At 46.4% G+C, this 18,417-nt stretch overlaps 2 protein-coding genes across 3 annotated transcripts; both read left to right on the top strand.

Annotated features, from left to right (window-relative positions):
- The first annotated feature begins 1,222 nt into the window (after positions 1–1,222).
- On the top strand, positions 1,223–11,515 carry LOC123035010 (mas-related G-protein coupled receptor member H-like). Of its 2 annotated transcripts, none has more exons than XM_044452840.1 (2): positions 1,223–1,358; positions 8,757–11,515. In XM_044452840.1, the coding sequence occupies exon 2, from the start codon at positions 9,160–9,162 to the stop codon at positions 10,201–10,203; it is 1,044 nt and encodes a 347-aa protein (XP_044308775.1). In that variant the 5' UTR covers positions 1,223–1,358; positions 8,757–9,159; the 3' UTR covers positions 10,204–11,515. The 2 variants fall into 2 exon arrangements, with proteins under 2 accessions (XP_044308775.1, XP_044308776.1); XM_044452841.1 differs by lacking the exon at positions 1,223–1,358 and adding an exon at positions 8,051–8,411.
- Positions 3,367–4,305, top strand: LOC123035022 (proto-oncogene Mas-like). Its single transcript, XM_044452853.1, has one exon. The coding sequence runs from the start codon at positions 3,367–3,369 to the stop codon at positions 4,303–4,305; it is 939 nt and encodes a 312-aa protein (XP_044308788.1).
- Positions 11,516–18,417: the final 6,902 nt, after the last annotated feature.

Here is an 18,417-nt window from a genome sequence, read left to right as displayed (position 1 = left end):
CCTTACATCAGCAAAATACACCAAACCATTCCTGCATAAAAGCTTAAAAGGAAAAACAGACATGAAAAAGAAAGAAACATGCAAATAACTCTCACATGGAGATGGGTGGAGTCCTGTTCTCCCCTGCAGAGGAAGGCAGGATGCGCTCCAACGGAGCAAAACTCAGGGAGCCAAGGTTCCTTTTAGATGCCAGGAAGCATTTCCTGACAGTCCGGACCCCGAGGGTGTGGAATGGGCTTCTACGGGAGGTCGTTGAGGCCCCATCGGTGCGGGTGTTCAAGGATAGGCTGGACGTGCACATGGTGGACTTGTTGTGAGTGGAGCCGGCTGGAGCCGGAGGTCAGACTAGATGGCCCGGGAGACCCTTTCTGTCTCGCTCTGTTTCTATGTTTCTGTGCATGGGGAGGGAAAGTGGAATGAAGGGGATGCATAAACCTGGGCTGACTGAATGGTCCTACTTCTCCAACCAGATCCTGCATCCTTCTCCACCATCCATTAAGGTGTGTCTAAACACAGGTCCCAGCATTTCCAGAATGTCAGAAATGGTGGGTCAGGAAAGGCCCTGCTAGGACAGATAGATGCTGATTGCAAACTAGCATGCTGAGTCTGTAGCCCATCTGGATGCAGAGATGACTGCGGGGGACTAATTTTCTTAAGGATTCAAGGAATTTGACTTATTCAAGAAGATAGGGGGAAAGGACAGGCCCAAAACCAACTTCTAAATGAAGGAATGATAAACAAGACTCTAGGAGAAAAATACCCTGAGGTATTCCAAAGGGAACCCAATAGTGCTTTGTCCCAGGAACATAGTTTCTTCCAGAAAAATAAAACCTGCCTCTAAATCCAGGACTCAGTCCAGGAACCAGAAGGAATTACTAAAGGAAGGTATCTTTTCAAGCTTCTGAAAATATTTGCCAGAGCTTAGTTTTCAGCTTAAAAGCATCACAGAACAATGAAATTATACTTACAGTGAAGTTAACCAAGATGCTGGGCACCCATCTTTGAACAACTCAACAACTTCCCCTGCAATGGGTGATTTCTCTTTACTTGCTACTCCCAAATCTGCTTTTGAAGGGTGTTTTTCCATAACCATATCTGCTTAAAGTTCTCTTCTTCAAAGATAATTTCTTTCTACCATATCAGCCAAGAAAAGCATATGATCTTGACAAACTGCCTCAACAAAGATAACGATGGGATCTCCTGTATATATTTCTGTGAGTTTGAAAGGCATCTCATTTTTCCCCAGGATATGGAGGGTCCAAAATTTGCCCTGAAGATCCCGTATCACCTGGTACAGCACCTGTTGTCCTCCATCTAATGTTTCTGGAGACTGTTGAGCTGAAGTTACCCTCTCACAGGTATGTACAAAGATCAGTTCAGCATGCACTTTCACTAGAAGACCCAAACATTGCAATGTGTACAAATGCAGATTTCATGCAAGGGAGATGAGAAACCTATTTAGACTCCTACTTGCCTTTTTTCACATCTGTTCTGTGCTTGTCACTGGGTCTTAAACATGCTTAATTTACCATAATCAATAATTGTGTGATAGCAAAAATAATTCTCTTTATTCTGCAGATGCTTATGCTGCAAATAAGAATAAATGCAAACATATTTTCATTCTGTCTTTTCTAAACCCACACATTCTCTCCCTCTTTCTCTCTCTCAATTGCTATTTCTCTTTCTCTAATACAAGGGCACATACACACATACGAAGACTGGGAGTGGACTTTGCATTCAACCAAATCCAGAAATCAGAGGGCTGAATGAGAAAGATTCAGGTGATGCCTCAACTGAGTTTTGCCTACTCTGAATTGTACCCTGAATCATCCTAAACCTCCTTTATGATTTTCTGTTTGGAGGGTCCAAGTGGTACAAAGGGTGGCCAAGAATTGAAACGTTTCTGTCCTGACTCTACAGATCATGAAAGCAGCTCTTGCTACTTTTCCCTCCAGTAATGCAAGATGGTTGTGTGATTGAAAGAACCTGGCAAGGTGTGGCTTTGGGTGCCTTCTGGAATGCTGATGGATTTGCTTTGCTTTGCCTCCACTATCCATGGCTGGCCTGTTGTACTTTCTGTAACTTTTTGGTCCAAATAGCTTAAAATAACCTTCGGTAGGGGCAGTACTGTTGGAATGAGTTGAATAAGTGAAGCAAAAACTGCAAAGAGAGAAGGAAAGAGGAAAATCAGGCAAGCCGCCTCATGTTTCGCACAAGAGGAAAGCGGCAGGCTATCAGTGGCAACACTAATAGTCATGAGGTGGGAATTGTTCCCTCCCCGTGGACCTTCTCCCATCTGCTTAATGCATCTATCCTGTCATATTGTTTGTTTTTCAACTTCAGTCCCTCTCTATGCTGTTTTCATAAGACTTCTCCAGGCTCTAATGCATCCTGTTTAGAAACTGCTAACTGGGGAGTTCTACGTGCAAAGTTATTTAAGACATATGGGGAAACCATTACTACAAGTTTCCACATGTGTGAGTGAGTGCATGCATGCAATTCAAAAGCAGATTGTAAAAGAAGCTCCTGAAACAATTTGTCTAGGGCTAAAATGCCTGCAAATGGCAACCATACTGGATTTTTTAAGAAAATACGATTTATTGATTTTCAGTACTAGAAATAGAAGGCACAATAGTTATATTACAAATTGTAGTCAAATCTTCATCTTCCAATTGTTGCACAACCCTAATCTATCCAGATCCTCATCACCTGCTGAGAAGTGCTCTGCTATTTCTCTGAAAAAGCAACAAAAATTACATATTTTGCTTTGTAGATATCGGTTTTAATGACTCCATAGAGTAGTTCTAGGTTGCAACAGAATGAATCCATTTTCAACATTCCGCAATGCTTCTTCCTTAACATAAGACAGTTGGACTGAAATCCATACTCCAGTGAAGCTGCAGATTAATCCTAGAGGGAAGTCCATGGGATCCATTCCCTCCCACACTATGGAATCACACTGCAAGGACATTCAGTGAATGAAAAAGAGCAAGAGCAGAGTTCTTTTCATGATGGAATGACTAGGGCAGCCCTCTGCACAGAATGCTTTAGATTCTCTCAGAATTCATTTCCCCCAATCCTCAATCAGAAATGATGCAAACAGGACAAGAAAAATAATGTAAATTGAAGCTTTTCGGAATACAGCCTTCCTGTGAACTTTTGAACAACTGTATACATGTATTTGGACATTTGAAACAAAAAGAAGTATTTGAAATCCAGTGCTTATATCAGGAATGGAGATTAGCTAGAACTGCTAGATGGAGGATATGCTGAAGAGGAACAGAAGGCGAGCCCTTAAATAAGCAGAAACCAGAATTCCTGAAGTACAGTTTAAATTTGTGGAAGAATTTCACACTGATATTGCACATGGAAACAGTACATACCCTGGACACTGTTGAATATGGGTTTATGGGTACAGAAGACTACCATACTATAAGCACTGATCCTGATTACCTCTACCCAACTGATCCACCTCTTGAAGTATCATCTGTTGAATCTATTATTATTATTAATGTTCTCATGAACATCATCTACATTTTAGGACTTTCGGGGAATGGAAATGTCATCTGTCTACTTCACTTCCACTGTAAGAGGAACCATTTCATGACCTATATCCTCAATTTGACTAAGGCAGACTTTGGGGTCCTTGTGGCCCTATTCCTGATTGGCATAAATAATATGCTTGAGGGTTTTATTTGGAAATCATCCATATATGAGCATTACCATAGTACGGTTTGTGAGCATTTCACCCTTACGTACAACACGGGTCAATTCCTTTGGACAGTGATCAGTGTTGACGGGTGTGTGTCTGTCCTCTTCCCCATTTGGTATTGGTGCCATCACCCCACACACCTGTCCACCGCTCTGTGTGCCTTCATATGGGTGATCTCCTTCTTCTCTTTGGAATCAACAGAACACATGTACCCGTTTAATATAAGTGTACTGTTTTGTCTTCCACTCATGACTGTCTCCACTCTGATCCTCTTCTTCAAAGTCTGCTTTAAATCAAACCAACAGAAGCGGGGGAAAGTCTTAACAGCCATCTTGCTTGCACTCCTTTTCTACCTGATCTTGGCTTTCCCATTCACTTGCATTTTCTTCATCAATGGCTTCTTGGAAACTTCTCATATCAATGGTGCTGAGCTCTCAAATGTTGTGTTATCATGTGCCTCCCTAAGCAGCAGTATTAACCCACTGATTTATTTCCTTGTGGGGAGAAGAAAGAGGGTTCGGTCTAGGGAGAGCATGAAGATCATACTCCAGAGGGTTTTCAAAGAGGAGGAGGAACCTAGAGAGCAACTGTAAGAAAGGGTTAACACCAGGTTATGATGCCTTCACAAGAAAGGAAACCTTCAACCTTTATACACACCCATTCTTTTTAAAATTATCTGCAGCTTTTTCTGATCCATACAGCCAAAAGCTTTGCTATATAGATCAGAAAGAAGAGGTGGACCTTCTGAAAGTCTTTGGTGCATCCCAATACGCTCTATACATTTACGATATGATCTGAATCTGGATCCTTTGGACAGTAAGAAAAGAACTTCCTCATTTCCTACATTCAGTTATGCAGGCAGTTAGATGTCTGTATAGCCCATCTGCTGTGTACTTGTGGACGCTCAACTGATGAGTCGTCTGGAGAATGTAGTTGCAAGGAATGGATGGTTGGGTTCACAGAGGTCTACAAGTCATATTCCTCCTTTGCTTTGGACCACTAAGGCAACAGCTCCCTCAGTACTTGATTCCTGCTTCTGCATTCCAGCCATTCTTTCAACTTTGATCTACTTGTGTCATTAGTGACAGTGTGATTTGTACTTTTGTTTTCACTAGTAGTTGGCTGAGTGCCTTCTGAACTCAACATCTCATGTCCAGGCTCTGTCTCCTGTTTCATTTTTTTCATTGATTTATCACAGAGGTTTCAAGGTAAGAAGATTCAGAACTGGTTTACCATTGTCCTCTTCTGTGCACCGGTAACCAGAGTTAGCCTGAGCATCACTGCCATCTACAAGATCCTCTGTCAAGGCTGCTGTCAACAACTGCTTCTGCGCGGTATCTGTCTCCAAAGTTTGTCTCAGTCTTTGGAGTTGTTGTGTGAAAATGTTTCTGTAGGCAAGGGATGGGTGGGTGTCCTCCTCCTCCAAAGAACTGCAGCAGTGCCTTAGCCATTCCCCCTCATGAGTATGGAAAAAACATGTATCTGGGCAAGATTCACTATCTAAAATGTTTTGGAGAATGCCCGGAGTACAGAGGGAATCCTACCCTTTGTGTTCCTCCTGCCTTGCACTGGATGTCCACAATTGTAGAGAGTGGGCCAGGCACTCACTCTTTCCAGACTTTACAAGGGTCTGCATTGTCAGATTCTGAAGAAGTGTCAGACGAAGGGGTGATGCAAAGGCAGAAGTCAACATTGCTGCCAGTTCCCAGCCTGATCATGAGAGCAGACATGTTTTGGGATGGACAGGAGGGGTCCCAGTAGAGGAGGGAAAATTGCTGCCTTACCCAGTTCCTGACCCCCTTAAGAGAGACAAGCTACCAGTTCAAGGACTTCTGTAGGTCTCGCCAGTTGGATCTCCACCAATGGAAGCCACCCTTAGGGTAGATCCTGTACCACTCTGTGAATGGAAGTCTTGGAGAGAAGTTTCTAGTTGAGCTCCAAACTCTTTATCTGAGCATAGAATTATCATTCAATGTGCTAGAGGAGTCTGAGAGTTGCATTGACTTGTTAGTCATGAGGGGCCAATAAAGTATATCATAAAGGACTGTCGGGTGTTCAGAAAGAAAAGAGAAGAGTCTAGCTCTCAGCAATAATCCTCCAATGTCTGAGTGCTTAGATGACAACCATCATTGATTGATGAGCTATCATGGCATGTAGACTGATGGACATTCCTTAACTTGGCTTCCTAGATTAAGTTTAATACAGTTAAGATGAACATTGCATGCAGGATTATCTGTGTATTAATTGGGATACTGCTATCTATTCCAAGCAACTTCTTTAAAAATATTGATGCTTTGGTTCACAATTTTTGGGAGGATCTTCCCTACCCAATGAATGTTGTTGCATTCTACGCATACTGCAGTAAAAACAAAGGTTGGTTTGGCTTTGTAGACCTTGCCTGATGTCATAGGACTTCTTGACTAGTTTGACATTCTGGTCAATTCCTCTTAGATTAAGTGTTCTTGTGGCCAGTTTTCCAGTCCTCAAATCTGAATTTTCCCTTGAGTGGATGTCATTAGGTTTTCGGCACATGGAAATGGATTGGGAGTCTCCAGTGATAACAGCAGTCAGAGAGGCTGTGGCATTCAGATCCTTCCTGTGGGAAGTGGTGAACAGTTGGTTAGCCATTGTGTGAAAAGAATGCTTGGCTGGATGGAGACTTAGTCTGATCCAACGGGACTCTTCAAGGATTGCCATATCCTGTCTTGCCAATTACACTTCAACCGGTTTTCTTGTGCTGAATTTACTTGTTAGGGAACTCCAGATTTAAAACATGGACTATATTGGGGGCATGGACTGGCATTTTTACTTTGCATCAAATTCATGGGTGTAGATGAAGGGTTTTTCCAATGTTTGGTTCTGCATGCCAAATACCATATGATTGCTTTGGCTGATTAGAAATACCTGCAGGAGCAACATTTGTTAGACTCTATTTTGACTCTGCTGACTTTAGAATTTCAACATCCCCTTTGCTCTTAGGAGTACCAATAAAAGCCGAGCAGTTTGATCAACTCACATTTGATGTGTATTGTTGTTGTTAGTCATGAAGTCATGTCCAACCCATCGCGACCCCATGGACAACATTCCTCCAGGCCTTCCTGTCCCGCACCATCCCCCAGAGTCCACTCAAGCTCACACCAACTGCTTCAGTGACTCCATCCAGCCACCTCATCCTCTGCCGTCCCCTTCTTCTTTTGCCATCTATTGTTCCCAGCATTTTAAATTATACATTGATGTGTATAGATGCTTCTGATTGGTGAATAAATATAACAATGCCTTCAGTGTGAATGGAATAGCAAAGGAGATCATAATGTTCTGTTTATTAGGCAAAACAGTATTTTTGCTTCTGTGGCATTAAGGTCACATCATATTCAGAACAAAAAATGATTGTTAGATACCAAAATCGTTTTTTTTCCACGTAAGGGTTTGACCAAGACAGCTAAATGTTGGAGGTTCAAGGCTTCAATTATCCACAACTTGTCCAATGGTTGCCAATGATCAGTGGATGCTTTTGTGTGTGTAAAAGTTGTAGAATGAGGAAAAATTAGTAGCAGAATGCTTTTTTGATATATATTGATAGATCTGCTATTTTATTAAACTATTTAACTGCTGCACTTAAAGCATCACAAAACCCAGAAAAGAGATAAATGTATGGAAATTTGTACTACTTTTCTATATTTTATGCCTTATAGTATATCTCCTAATCTCCTTATACTGACATCATGTTGTGAACTTTCTCTGTTTTATATGGTTTTGTTTCTTTTGGTGACAAACACATGAAAACAATTGAAATGTTTTACACTGTTTTCATCCCTGCATCTTTATACACTTCAGTTAGCTAATTACAACTGGTGTTCATTTGCTTTCCTTAACTTTTGCATAATGCAACTATTTTCATTTGATGTTTTAATACAATCTTACTATTGATTTACTGGTAGGCCTCACAAATATGTAAAGTGTCTTTTGCTTTGCATGGTGTAATCTTTACTTGTACCAGTCACACAACTTTATGGTAAATGAGAATAAATATGTTTGCCCTTAATCAGCACATAAGTCATATTTAATTTCTGCATATCATGATCTTTTAAATTTACTCTTCCTTATAGATACTTAATAACTGCTGTCTTGCAATATTTCCTTTGTGGCACGTTTTCGTCTTTCACTTTGCATTTTGCAAATTGGATTACAAGTGCTGAATGTTACACTTTTTCAAAGAAGGTAACCATAATATTTAAAAAAGCCCTTTTGGGGAAAAGTACACTTTGAAATTAGCATTTATCCAAAAGGATGAACAGCAATGGGGATAATGAGTTCAGGCGTTGCTTGAACTGCAAACAGTTAGAAGGCACTGATCCAAAAGAGAAGAACTGGTGCACCGGGTTTTAAAGGAGACCCTAGATGCATCGGAAGCTGCAGAAATCTGGTGGGATGGAGAGGACAACGAGCTCTGGTCAGCTCTGGATATCATTGTATAGGAAGGACAAGGAAGAGAGTATTGCTCTCATATCCAAGAGAGCCCAGATTCCAGCAGACTTGTATTCTACAAGCTGCTCTTGTAAGGTCACAACTGCAACTTCATTCGAAAACCAGGGAAGGAGAGGAAGTGGTGGATGGCTGAGAGTGGATGGGAGGACAAGAGGCAAAACCATGGCATCTAAGACCTGATGGACCTTCCATCCTTCTCCCCATCCTCCAAAAGGTAAGACAAAGTCCCAGTTGGTGTGAATGTTGTCAGTACTTTGTCTAGTATTTTAAAGAGATGTACGTATGTCAACAAAGTTGAATCAGTTCCCCTTCATTCCTGGATGTCTTTCCAAAGTCAATGGGCATCATGCTTTCCAAAAATTGGTTGATTCAACTGCAGTTGACTTTTCTTGCACTCATCCCATGCTCCCTCCCCTCCCCTCCCCTCCCCTCCCCTCCACACCCCTTCTATCCTTACGTTTGCATAGCATTTGCATTTGTGATCACTGAAAAGATGCATGGCATCACCTTACTTGCATAGCAAACACTGAATCTGGGGCTGTCTTGTTTCTTCCTGCAGGACTTTCCATTCAAGCAGAGAAGAAAGCAACACCCAAGGAGAATCTGAGCCTTCAGCAGGGTGGACGGCCTCTCTGTTCCTGGCCTGTGCTGTTTTCTTGTGTCCAGTCATAATTCTGTTCCATCCTGTTCCTGCCTTCCTCTGTGAGTTTCTTTGCACATAAAAAGCACCCCCAACAGTGCATTAAAATACTTCAAGATGGACTTTCCTTTGGAATGTGCATTTTGTGGCTTCCTCAAAGTATAAATATGAAGAGTATATCTGATATGCCTGCGATCCAAGGAATCTCCTAGAACTTTTGCAAAGCATTCAAACTCACAAATAAGTAACTTGTTTGAAAGGTCGTTCACAGCAGGTTGGACCAGAACCTGGAAAGGCTGAGTTGCCTGGGAATCCGGAGAGGATGGGCAATCTGACTGCGCCATCTCAATCTTCTATAGAAGATACTATAGAAGAATTTTCGATTATATATAATCTCACTGACTTCTCAATGGTAGATTTTGACCAGGAATGGTTCATCATTTCCATTATCCTCCTTATTCTGTGTCTTTTTGGACTTGTGGGGAACGGAACAGTCATTTGGCTCCTTGGTTTCCATATCGAGCGGAATGCTTTCACCACCTATATCCTGAACCTGGCTGTGGCTGACTTTGGGGTCCTCATTACCCTATTAGTAGAATCAATTATTACAATTGAAATGGGTAATTGGGAGGAAATAAATACGGCTGTTTTATTGGCTTTTTTCTCTACCTGGGGATTCCTGTACACCTCTGGTCAGCTTCTACTGACCACAATCGGTATTGACCGGTGTGTGGCAGTCCTCTTTCCAATTTGGCATCGATGTCACCGGCCACCCAAATTGTCCCTCTTCATTTCTGTCCACGTATGGGTCTTCTCCCTCATGATGACCGGAAGTAATCTGCTGCTTTTGCTTACTGGACATGGCCCAGTGGTCCCAGTCGCTATGAACGTCCTGCTTTGCTATCCACTCATGGCTATCGCTACTCTCATCCTCTTTGTGAAGGTCCGCCATAAGCCACGTAATCGTGGCAGATCAAAAAGTTTGACGGTAATTTTGCTTTCCCTCTTATTTTTCCTCATCTTCGGGATTCCTGTTAATCTCACCACTGTTCTCACCTATTATTACTTTTTATATGATATTGATCCTAGGAATTTTTTCTCTGATGACCCAGTATTTGATCATGCACAAAAGATTACCATATTCAAGTACTTTAAAATCATAATGGTTTTTCAGAGCCTTAGCGATCTCTGCATAGCTGTAAACAGCAGTATCAACCCCGTGCATTATTTCCTTGCTGGGAGACAAAAGACCATTCTACGGGGGGTGTCTAAGTTGAAAGTTTCACTCCAGAATTTTTTCCAGAATATGGAAGATTGGAGGGAGGATGAGGAAGCCCCAGATGAAACTCAGTTGTCATCCTTTTAATGCTTAGGTTGGATACTTTTCTGAGGAAGCCACATTCTTCAAACATTGTTCCTGCAATGGGCTTGCCAAATGCTCTTTTGTAATTCCTGGCTGCTTTTCTGCCATTGTTTTTCAATGTTTTGTTCACTTGTAACTTATATATTTAGGTATTCCTGCATGTCTCCCTCCCTTGCCCAGTTCTGTGAAGATAAGATTTTTAAAAATGTGTTTGGGGTGGTGGAGACTTTAGGCCAATGACAGTAAGGAGCAGAAGACCCTACTCAGCCCCATAACAACCTGTTAATGCTGACCTCTGCCCAGAAAGGCTAGATGTGTTTCACTCAGGAGAGCAACATCACCTGGGAGTGACAGGTACTTCCCATCGCATGCTGCCCTGGCTGCAGAGTATTCGTTGATGGGTGGGTTGCTTGCCATTGGCCCTCCTTTGGCTCGGGAGCAGGAGCCAACCCGCTTCTAGGCCTCCCTCCCCATACAGAGGGAGGACTCAGGCCTCTGAGGCTGCCATGCCCTCAGAAGAGCTAACAAGGTTGGATTCTCCCAGTGGCCTGGTTAATTCTTCTGAAGTTGGGATCGGTCCAGTTTCAGAAGGAAGCTCTGTGCAATTCACTTCTCTAGCTGCCCTTTCGCTCTTGTATTAAATGCAGGTCTGTGTGCAGGAATCATTCTTTTCGGGCCTCCAAAGAGCCAATTCTGGTGTAGCTTAAGCAATATGGCTTAGCATCTCCGGGAGGCGAAGAAATGGGTCCACCAGGCTCCTTCAGCTCACCTGCTACTCAGCACACCCTGCAAGCATTGGGATCCTGCTCTCTGCTTACCCAGCTCATTACTTCCCAGTTTCCCATGATCTGAGGTCAGAAGCTTTCCAATGCCAAGCGACATTCCCTCAGGCCTAAGCCCGGTCTTTCCTCCATGCAAATTCTCATTGTCTTTTTGCTTCGCATTCCCCCAGCCCAACACTGGCTGATTCTTTCCTGCCATGGGATGGATTGTGGGTTGGCTTTCATTGCTAGGACTACTTGGCAGGAATGCACTGGGCAGGGATGTTCGCACCAGGAGTTGTGCGTACTTTTTCATGCAGAAAGACTTTCTGGCAAGCCACAAGGGAACTCCTGAAACAGCTCCATTCTTGATGCCATCCTCTGGGCTTTACCATCCCTCAGACCGAGATCCTCAGGTCTCTTCTGCCTTCTAAGCAGGATTTCTTCAGAGAAGTTATATTATTTTTGCATGTTGAATTATTCTCACGTTATGCATTTCAGTGTGTGTTTGTGCATGAGAGAGAGAGATATGGAAGAGTGCTTTATGGGTGGGAGTGGGCTTTGCATGGGGGCTACTCCGATGTAAGTCTCTGTTCCCTTTATCAGCTTTCATGCTGTGCAAGGATGGATCATTCCCTGGCATTTGCCGGGAGGATTCTCCACTCTCTCTTTGGAGCATGATTGTTGAGGGGCAAGTTCAGGAGGAAGGGGGGAACTGGTAGTGAGTAATCGAGATCAAGTTGTGTCTGTGTGAATGCATGCCTCAGTGCTGGGGTGGGGCGTTGGAGCTGGGGTTTGCTGCCCCTTCCTGGATGCTTCCTCTGTTCAAAATCCTTGTTCTCCCTGAGGGTGTTTCTCACACGAAACTCCATTTGAACTCACCCTTCTTTTGCTCCACACTTTCACTGTTTCATCAAGTTGGAAGTTTTCAGGGGGTGGGATGGCCCCTCTGATCGATGCAGTGATCCCACAGATTCCCTACAAAATAAAGCATGAAGTCCGCATTTCCTGCAAGAGGGATGGGGCGATGTGGAGCCACCCTCTGTTGGTCACTTACTTGAATGCATTTTGCCTTTGGGGACACTTTTGGTGCAGTCAGTTCAAATGGATTCAAATTGTTAGTGAGGTGAGGAGAGGAGAGGCTCAGTTCGGCTTGGCTGTTACCTGGATCCTGCTAAGTAACCCATGTAATTTCTTGCAACTTTTTGTGGTTGCATCTAACATATTTCCAAGTATAAATCAAAAGGCATTTTCTAATCTTTGCCATCATGGAAAAATCCATTTATATTATATTGGTTATGTTGTCCTGGCTATGGAATGTCCCAGGTTCACAAGGACTCCATCTTACCCCAGAAGGGGATGGGATTAAAGTAAGGTTCCAGTTGGAAGAAGAATAGCTGGAATTCATCCTTCCGGATTTCTCCTTTCCTGTGCAACCACTCCACAAAATGTTCTGGTCAGTTCCCCTGCACTCCCAGACTACGTTTTGGAATGCAAAAGGCATTTCAATCAATCATGCTTTTTCTCTCTTGCTATGTTGGAGCTTGAATTTGAATGTTGGAGCTTGTTTTAGTGTGTTTTTACAACTCTGTTTGCTTATGTGCACAAATGATACTTCTGGTAATACTGCATGGCTTTAGCATAGAGATTTTCAATGAAATAAACAATTAAATGAGAATAAAGGATGCCACTCTGGGAAGATATCATTTCAGTTATTTCAGAGATGTTCAGGATGTCCCCAGATGGAAAGACCTAGAATGGAACTCCTGGTTCATTGTGTATTTAAATACAAAGTTTAATATTGAAACATGCATCAATGATGGCATTGTAGGAGAACTAAGGAAGGAGGATGGTGTTGGCCACTTAGCATTAACCTTAGCAATGTAGTTGCTTAATGAAAAAAAATGAACATCAGGTACCTCCAAAGGTTGCTCTTCACGTATTAAATGAAGATATAGCTATGTTTCAAGACTGCTGCAAAAAACTGTACCCACCATGAGAACTGCCGCCCCCCCCCCCCAGCCCCCAAATCTCACTGTTGGTGGAAACCCCCCATCAGGGGAGATGGGAAATGGAAAATGTTTTCAACAGGGGCCTTCTCCTGTAGATCTTGCACAGGCAAGGTGTGATGTCCTTGCTGCTCCTGGCCTCGGCCAGTTCGGTATCCTGGGCTGCCGCTGCTGCTCCAGTAGCACTGAGAGGAGCAGCTTTGTCAGCAGGAGCAGGCTGGGATGGTTGGAAAGGTTCATGCACCTGACACAGCTTGTGTGACTCACTGGCTCTCTGTGCATTGCTCAGATTGCGCAGGTTTGCCACGCATTTTTCATTTGTTTCTGAAACCATATGCAAAGGTGTACAAAATTATGAAAGCTAAAATCAGGACTAAAGGTGACTGAAAATACTGATGACACCTCTGCCCCAGCTTAGATTCAAGTGTGAAAATGCACAGTTCTGCTGTCTTGTATACTTTGGGGGAAATGACTTCCGGATCGGGCCAAACACGCTTGCAGCAAATCCAATTCCACCAGGTGCCTGACAATTGGAGAAATGCGGACAACATTGGACTTCATTAAGCTGTAATGGAGAACCGGCTAAGGGCTCCTTGGGATAGAAGGGCTCACCCTGGCATGGAGGCCTGGATGCTTGATAGTGATGGGAATGCAAAGAGCCCTCAATTACTTCCCAGGCAGAGCAGTGCACACCCCCAAGGCCAGAGACTGTAGGCCTGAAGGGCATGCGAGTCTCACCAGCTACTGTCAGGAGATGCCCCCTCGTGAGTCATCAGTTTGATCGAACTGGGCAAAAGCAGGGAGCTGGGACCGATCAGGCTTCCTCTTTGAGGAGAGATTCCCTGTTGCGGCCAAGAAACACTGTTCTGTTCTACCTGGAAGAAGACTGTGTTGGATGTGGTATGTTTCATTAGGGTTGGGGACATTTATTTTTTATTATTTTATTTATTTTATTAAAACATTTTTATGCCGCCCCATTCGCCGAAGCCTCGGGGCGGCTTACAACAAAAAATTTAAAATAACATTTTAAAATATATACAATAAAATACAAATATACACTATAAAACAAGCCGCCCTGGCCAAATAAAATTCAATAATATTAACATTTAAAATACTGCTTAAATAAAAAGGTCTTCGCCTGGCGCCGAAAAACAAATAACGACGGCGCCAGGCGGACCTCTCTGGGGAGCGCATTCCATAACTTAGGCGCCACCGCTGAGAAAGCCCTCCTCCGAGTAACCACCCTCCTAACTTCTTCCATGGAGGGCTCCCGGAGAAGGGCCTCTCCCGCCGATCTCAGGGGGCGGCTGGGCATATAAGGATGTAAGCGCTCCTTCAGGTAACCAGGACCCAAGCCGTTTAGGGCTTTATAGGTCATAACCAACACCTTGAATTGGGCCCGGACTTCAATGGGAAGCCAGTGAAGCTGACGGAGAACTGGAGTCATGTGAACATAACGTCCAGTCCCCGTCAGCAGCCTGGCAGCTCTATTTTGGACCAATTGAAGTATCCGGACCGTCTTCAAGGGTAGCCCCACGTAGAGCGCGTTGCAGAAGTCCAAACGGGAAGTCACCAACGCATGTGTCACTGTCGCAAGGCAGTCATTCTCCAGATAGGGGCGCAGCTGATGAATTAGCCGAAGCTGGAGGAAAGCACTCCTCGCCACTGCTGTTACCTGAGCTTCCAGTGAAAGCTCTGGGTCGAGGAGCACTCCCAAGCTGCGGACCTTGTCCCTAAGAGGGAGTGCAACCCCATTCAGGACAAGGTTCAATTCACCCTCTCCGAAGCCCGATCCACCAACCAACAGGACCTCCGTCTTGTCTGGATTGAGCTTCAGTTTATTGGCCCTCATCCAGCCCATTACCTCGGCCAGGCACCGGTTCAGCACAGCCACTGCCTCACCTGGATTGGTGGAAAATGAGAGGTAGAGCTGGGTATCATCAGCGTACTGATGGTTCCGCAGCCCACACCTCCTGATGACCTCTCCCAGCGGTTTCATGTATATGTTGAACAGCAAAGGGGACAAAATGGACCCCTGCGGTACTCCATGGCATAGCTGCCATGGCGCAGAGCCATAGTCCCCCAGCACCACCTTCTGGAACCGGCCATTGAGATAGGAGCGGAACCACTGCAAAGCAGTGCCTCCAACCCCCAATCCCGCAAGCCTATCCAGAAGGATACCATGGTCGATGGTATCGAAAGCTGCTGAGAGGTCCAGCAGAACCAACAGGGACGCACTCCCCCTGTCCTTCTCCCTGCACAGGTCATCATACAGGGCGACCAAGGCAGATTCAGTACCGTACCCGGGTCTGAAGCCGGACTGCAATGGGTCCAGATAATCAGTTTCATCCAAGAGTGCTTGGAGTTGTCCCGCCACCACTCGTTCTAACACCTTGCCCAGAAACGGGATGTTGGCCACTGGTCTATAATTAGTGGCCATCTCTGGATCCAGTGACGCCTTCTTCAGGACCGGTCGGACTACCGCCTCCTTCAAAGGGGCCGGCACCCGACCCTCCCTCAGAGAAGCGTTAACCACTTCCAAGATCCAGGTTCCAATCCCGTGCTTGGAATCATTTATTAACCAAGACGGGCAAGGGTCCAAAAGGCAAGTGGTTGGACGTACTCGCCCAAGCACCTTGTCCACATCATCGGACCGCAATAACTGAAATTCATCCAATAAATCTGGACCAGACGGCAGCATTGGTGTCTCCTTTGAAACCTCTGAATCAATAGTGGTGTCCAGCTCGTGACGAATCTGAGCGATTTTCTCCCTGAAATGCCTGGCAAAGTCGTCACAGCGGGTCTTTGAGGGTGGAATCAGGTCTTCCTTTGGACCTGGACGGACCAGGCCTTGCACCACTCGAAAGAGCTCCGCCGGACGGCATTGTGAGGAGGCAATGGAAGCGGAAAAGAATCTCTTTTTTGCCGCCCTCACCGCCACAGCATAGGCCCGATAGTGGGCTCTTAAGTGTGTTCGGTCAGATTCATCTCGTGATTTCCTCCACCTACGCTCTAGTCGTCTCCCAACCTGCTTCATCGCCCTCAATTCAGGAGTATACCAAGGGGAAGAGCGGGCTCTGCCCGGTGGGAGAGGACGCTTAGGAGCGATCGTGTCTACAGCCCTGGTCATCTCCCCATTCCACAGTTCGACCAGAGCCTCGACAGGAGCACCCGTCTTGTCAGCCGGAAACTCCCCCAGGGCCTTCAGGAATCCTTCTGGATCCATCCGGCTCCGGGGGCGGACCCACATAATCGGGTCCGCACCCTTACAGAGGGAGAAGTCGCTCTCGAGCATAAACCTCACCAGGAAGTGATCTGACCATGACAGGGGAGTCAAGCATAAATTACTCACCCTCAGACCACCCTCTTCCTGCCCCGTCGAGAAAACCAGGTCCAGAGTGTGTCCCCGTTCATGGGTGGGGCCGGTGACATGTTGAGACAGCCCCATGGCCGTCATGGAGGCCATGAAGTCCTGAGCCGCCCCGGTCAGACTAGCCTCGGCATGGAGATTGAAGTCCCCCAGGACCAACATCCTGGGGGTCCTCAACACCAGGTCCGAGACAGTCTCCGTCAGCTCAGGCAGGGAGACTGTTGGGCAGAAGGGTGCGCGGTACACCAACAGAATCCCCAGTCTGTCTCGGTCGCCCAACACCAAATAGAGACACTCCAGCCCTGGTCTCGAAGGGACCGGAAGTCCCGTGAGGGAGATGGAGGCTCGGTATACCAAAGCGACCCCCCCTCCCCTCCCCTCCAGCCGTGAGCAGTGCTGGACCAGATACCCGGGCGGGCACACTTGGGAGAGGGCAACATCCCCCCCCTCTCCCGCCCAGGTCTCCGTTATGCAGACCAGGTCGGCCCCCTCATCCACAATCAGGTCCTGGATGAGGGCAGATTTGTTATTGACCGACCTGGCATTAAGCAACAGCACCGTCAGGCTGGAGGGGCGACTGACGAGACTCCCTGGCACCCTCTGGCTGGGAGCAAAACCAGAAGTAGGGACAGGTGTCAGCCATCTGTCCCTCCTTCTTCTATGCGGACACGTTAAGCTCCCAACGCTGTTACGTCCCCTGCCCATAACCACCTCAATGGCGGCACCCGTGCGCTCCCCAGGAAACATAAGCGGCAGCATGGCCAGGGACGACTCCATAAAAAGATTTAAAATACTACTAAAAACACACACACACACACACACACACACACTCACCCCTCACTCACAGCCCAGCAGGAGGGCCTACCATCGCCAAGCGCAAGCCCCTGGCCAGCCCCGCCCCCTGCTCGGCCACCCGAACGGTGGCGACCGTCCTTTGGCCGACGCCCTTTGTAGCCGCCGGCCCTGCGTCCCCCGCCTCGTCCGAAGCACGCCTGCCACACGTGCTGGGGCGTGGCGGAGCAGCCAAGTGGGCGGTGGATGGCGGCGCGGTCTTACGCGGCCAGGCAGCGGCTCCCCTCCGGCGCGGCGCGGTCTTACACAGCGAGGAGGCGGCCCTCCTCCGGCGTAGGCTGCCGGGCGCAGTTGGTGTTGCTGGTGGCGCGCTCCTCCCGCGGGCTTTGTAGCCGCCGGCCCTGCGTCCCCCGCCTCGTCCGAAGCACGCCTGCCACACGTGCTGGGGCGTGGCGGAGCAGCCAAGTGGGCGGTGGATGGCGGCGCGGTCTTACGCGGCCAGGCAGCGGCTCCCCTCCGGCGCGGCGCGGTCTTACACAGCGAGGAGGCGGCCCTCCTCCGGCGTAGGCTGCCGGGCGCAGTTGGTGTTGCCTTTCAGAATTTAGCTGAGTTATTTTCAGTCGGAGGAGGCCAACTGGCCTGGGGGTCTTGGGGGGAGCCAAACAGTGTGAGTCCAGTGAAATGGCTGCTCCCCAGCTCCTATTCTCTTTCTTGTCCTCACAGTTGTATGTCTTGTAGTGCTTTAAGGCCTTCCACCCCTTTATTGTCTACTGTATTTTAATAAATCTGTTTCCCCCCCCCCCCAAGCTTGGGGTGTCATGTGCTGAATCCAGTGTCTGCCCTGGGATTTTGGGATACAGGGAAGGCAGGTAGGAAAGTGAATCCTGTCAGACTGCGGGAGGTGAGGACTCGGGGCGGCTGATCATCCCACATACATCCATACATGCACAGAATCACTGTTGCCACGTGTTTGCTTATTAATTGGTCACTGAAGCAAGAAAAGGCACTTCTTCCTGTCTTGCTTCACTGGCAGTGAAGCCTCTGTGATCAGAGGAAACACACTTATCAGAAACATGTCCAAATTTAGAAAGCCACAGAGCGTCACGTTTCAGAAAGCTGTATGTGACTTGATAGCGCACAAGAACAACCACTGAGATAGAGTGATAGATAGAAGCTCAATCCGAGAGGAGTGAGATCCATCCCTAAAGCAATCCCCCTTCAAGCACATCCAGGCTGGTGGCCACCATTGTATCTGGAGGAACTAATTGTCATATTTCAACTCTAT

Source organism: Varanus komodoensis, unplaced genomic scaffold (assembly GCF_004798865.1).
Source record: "Varanus komodoensis strain SLA01 unplaced genomic scaffold, ASM479886v1 scaffold75, whole genome shotgun sequence".
In the NCBI taxonomy this organism is placed as follows: Eukaryota; Metazoa; Chordata; class Lepidosauria; order Squamata; family Varanidae; genus Varanus; species Varanus komodoensis.
This window is presented reverse-complemented; position numbering and strand designations above follow the sequence as displayed.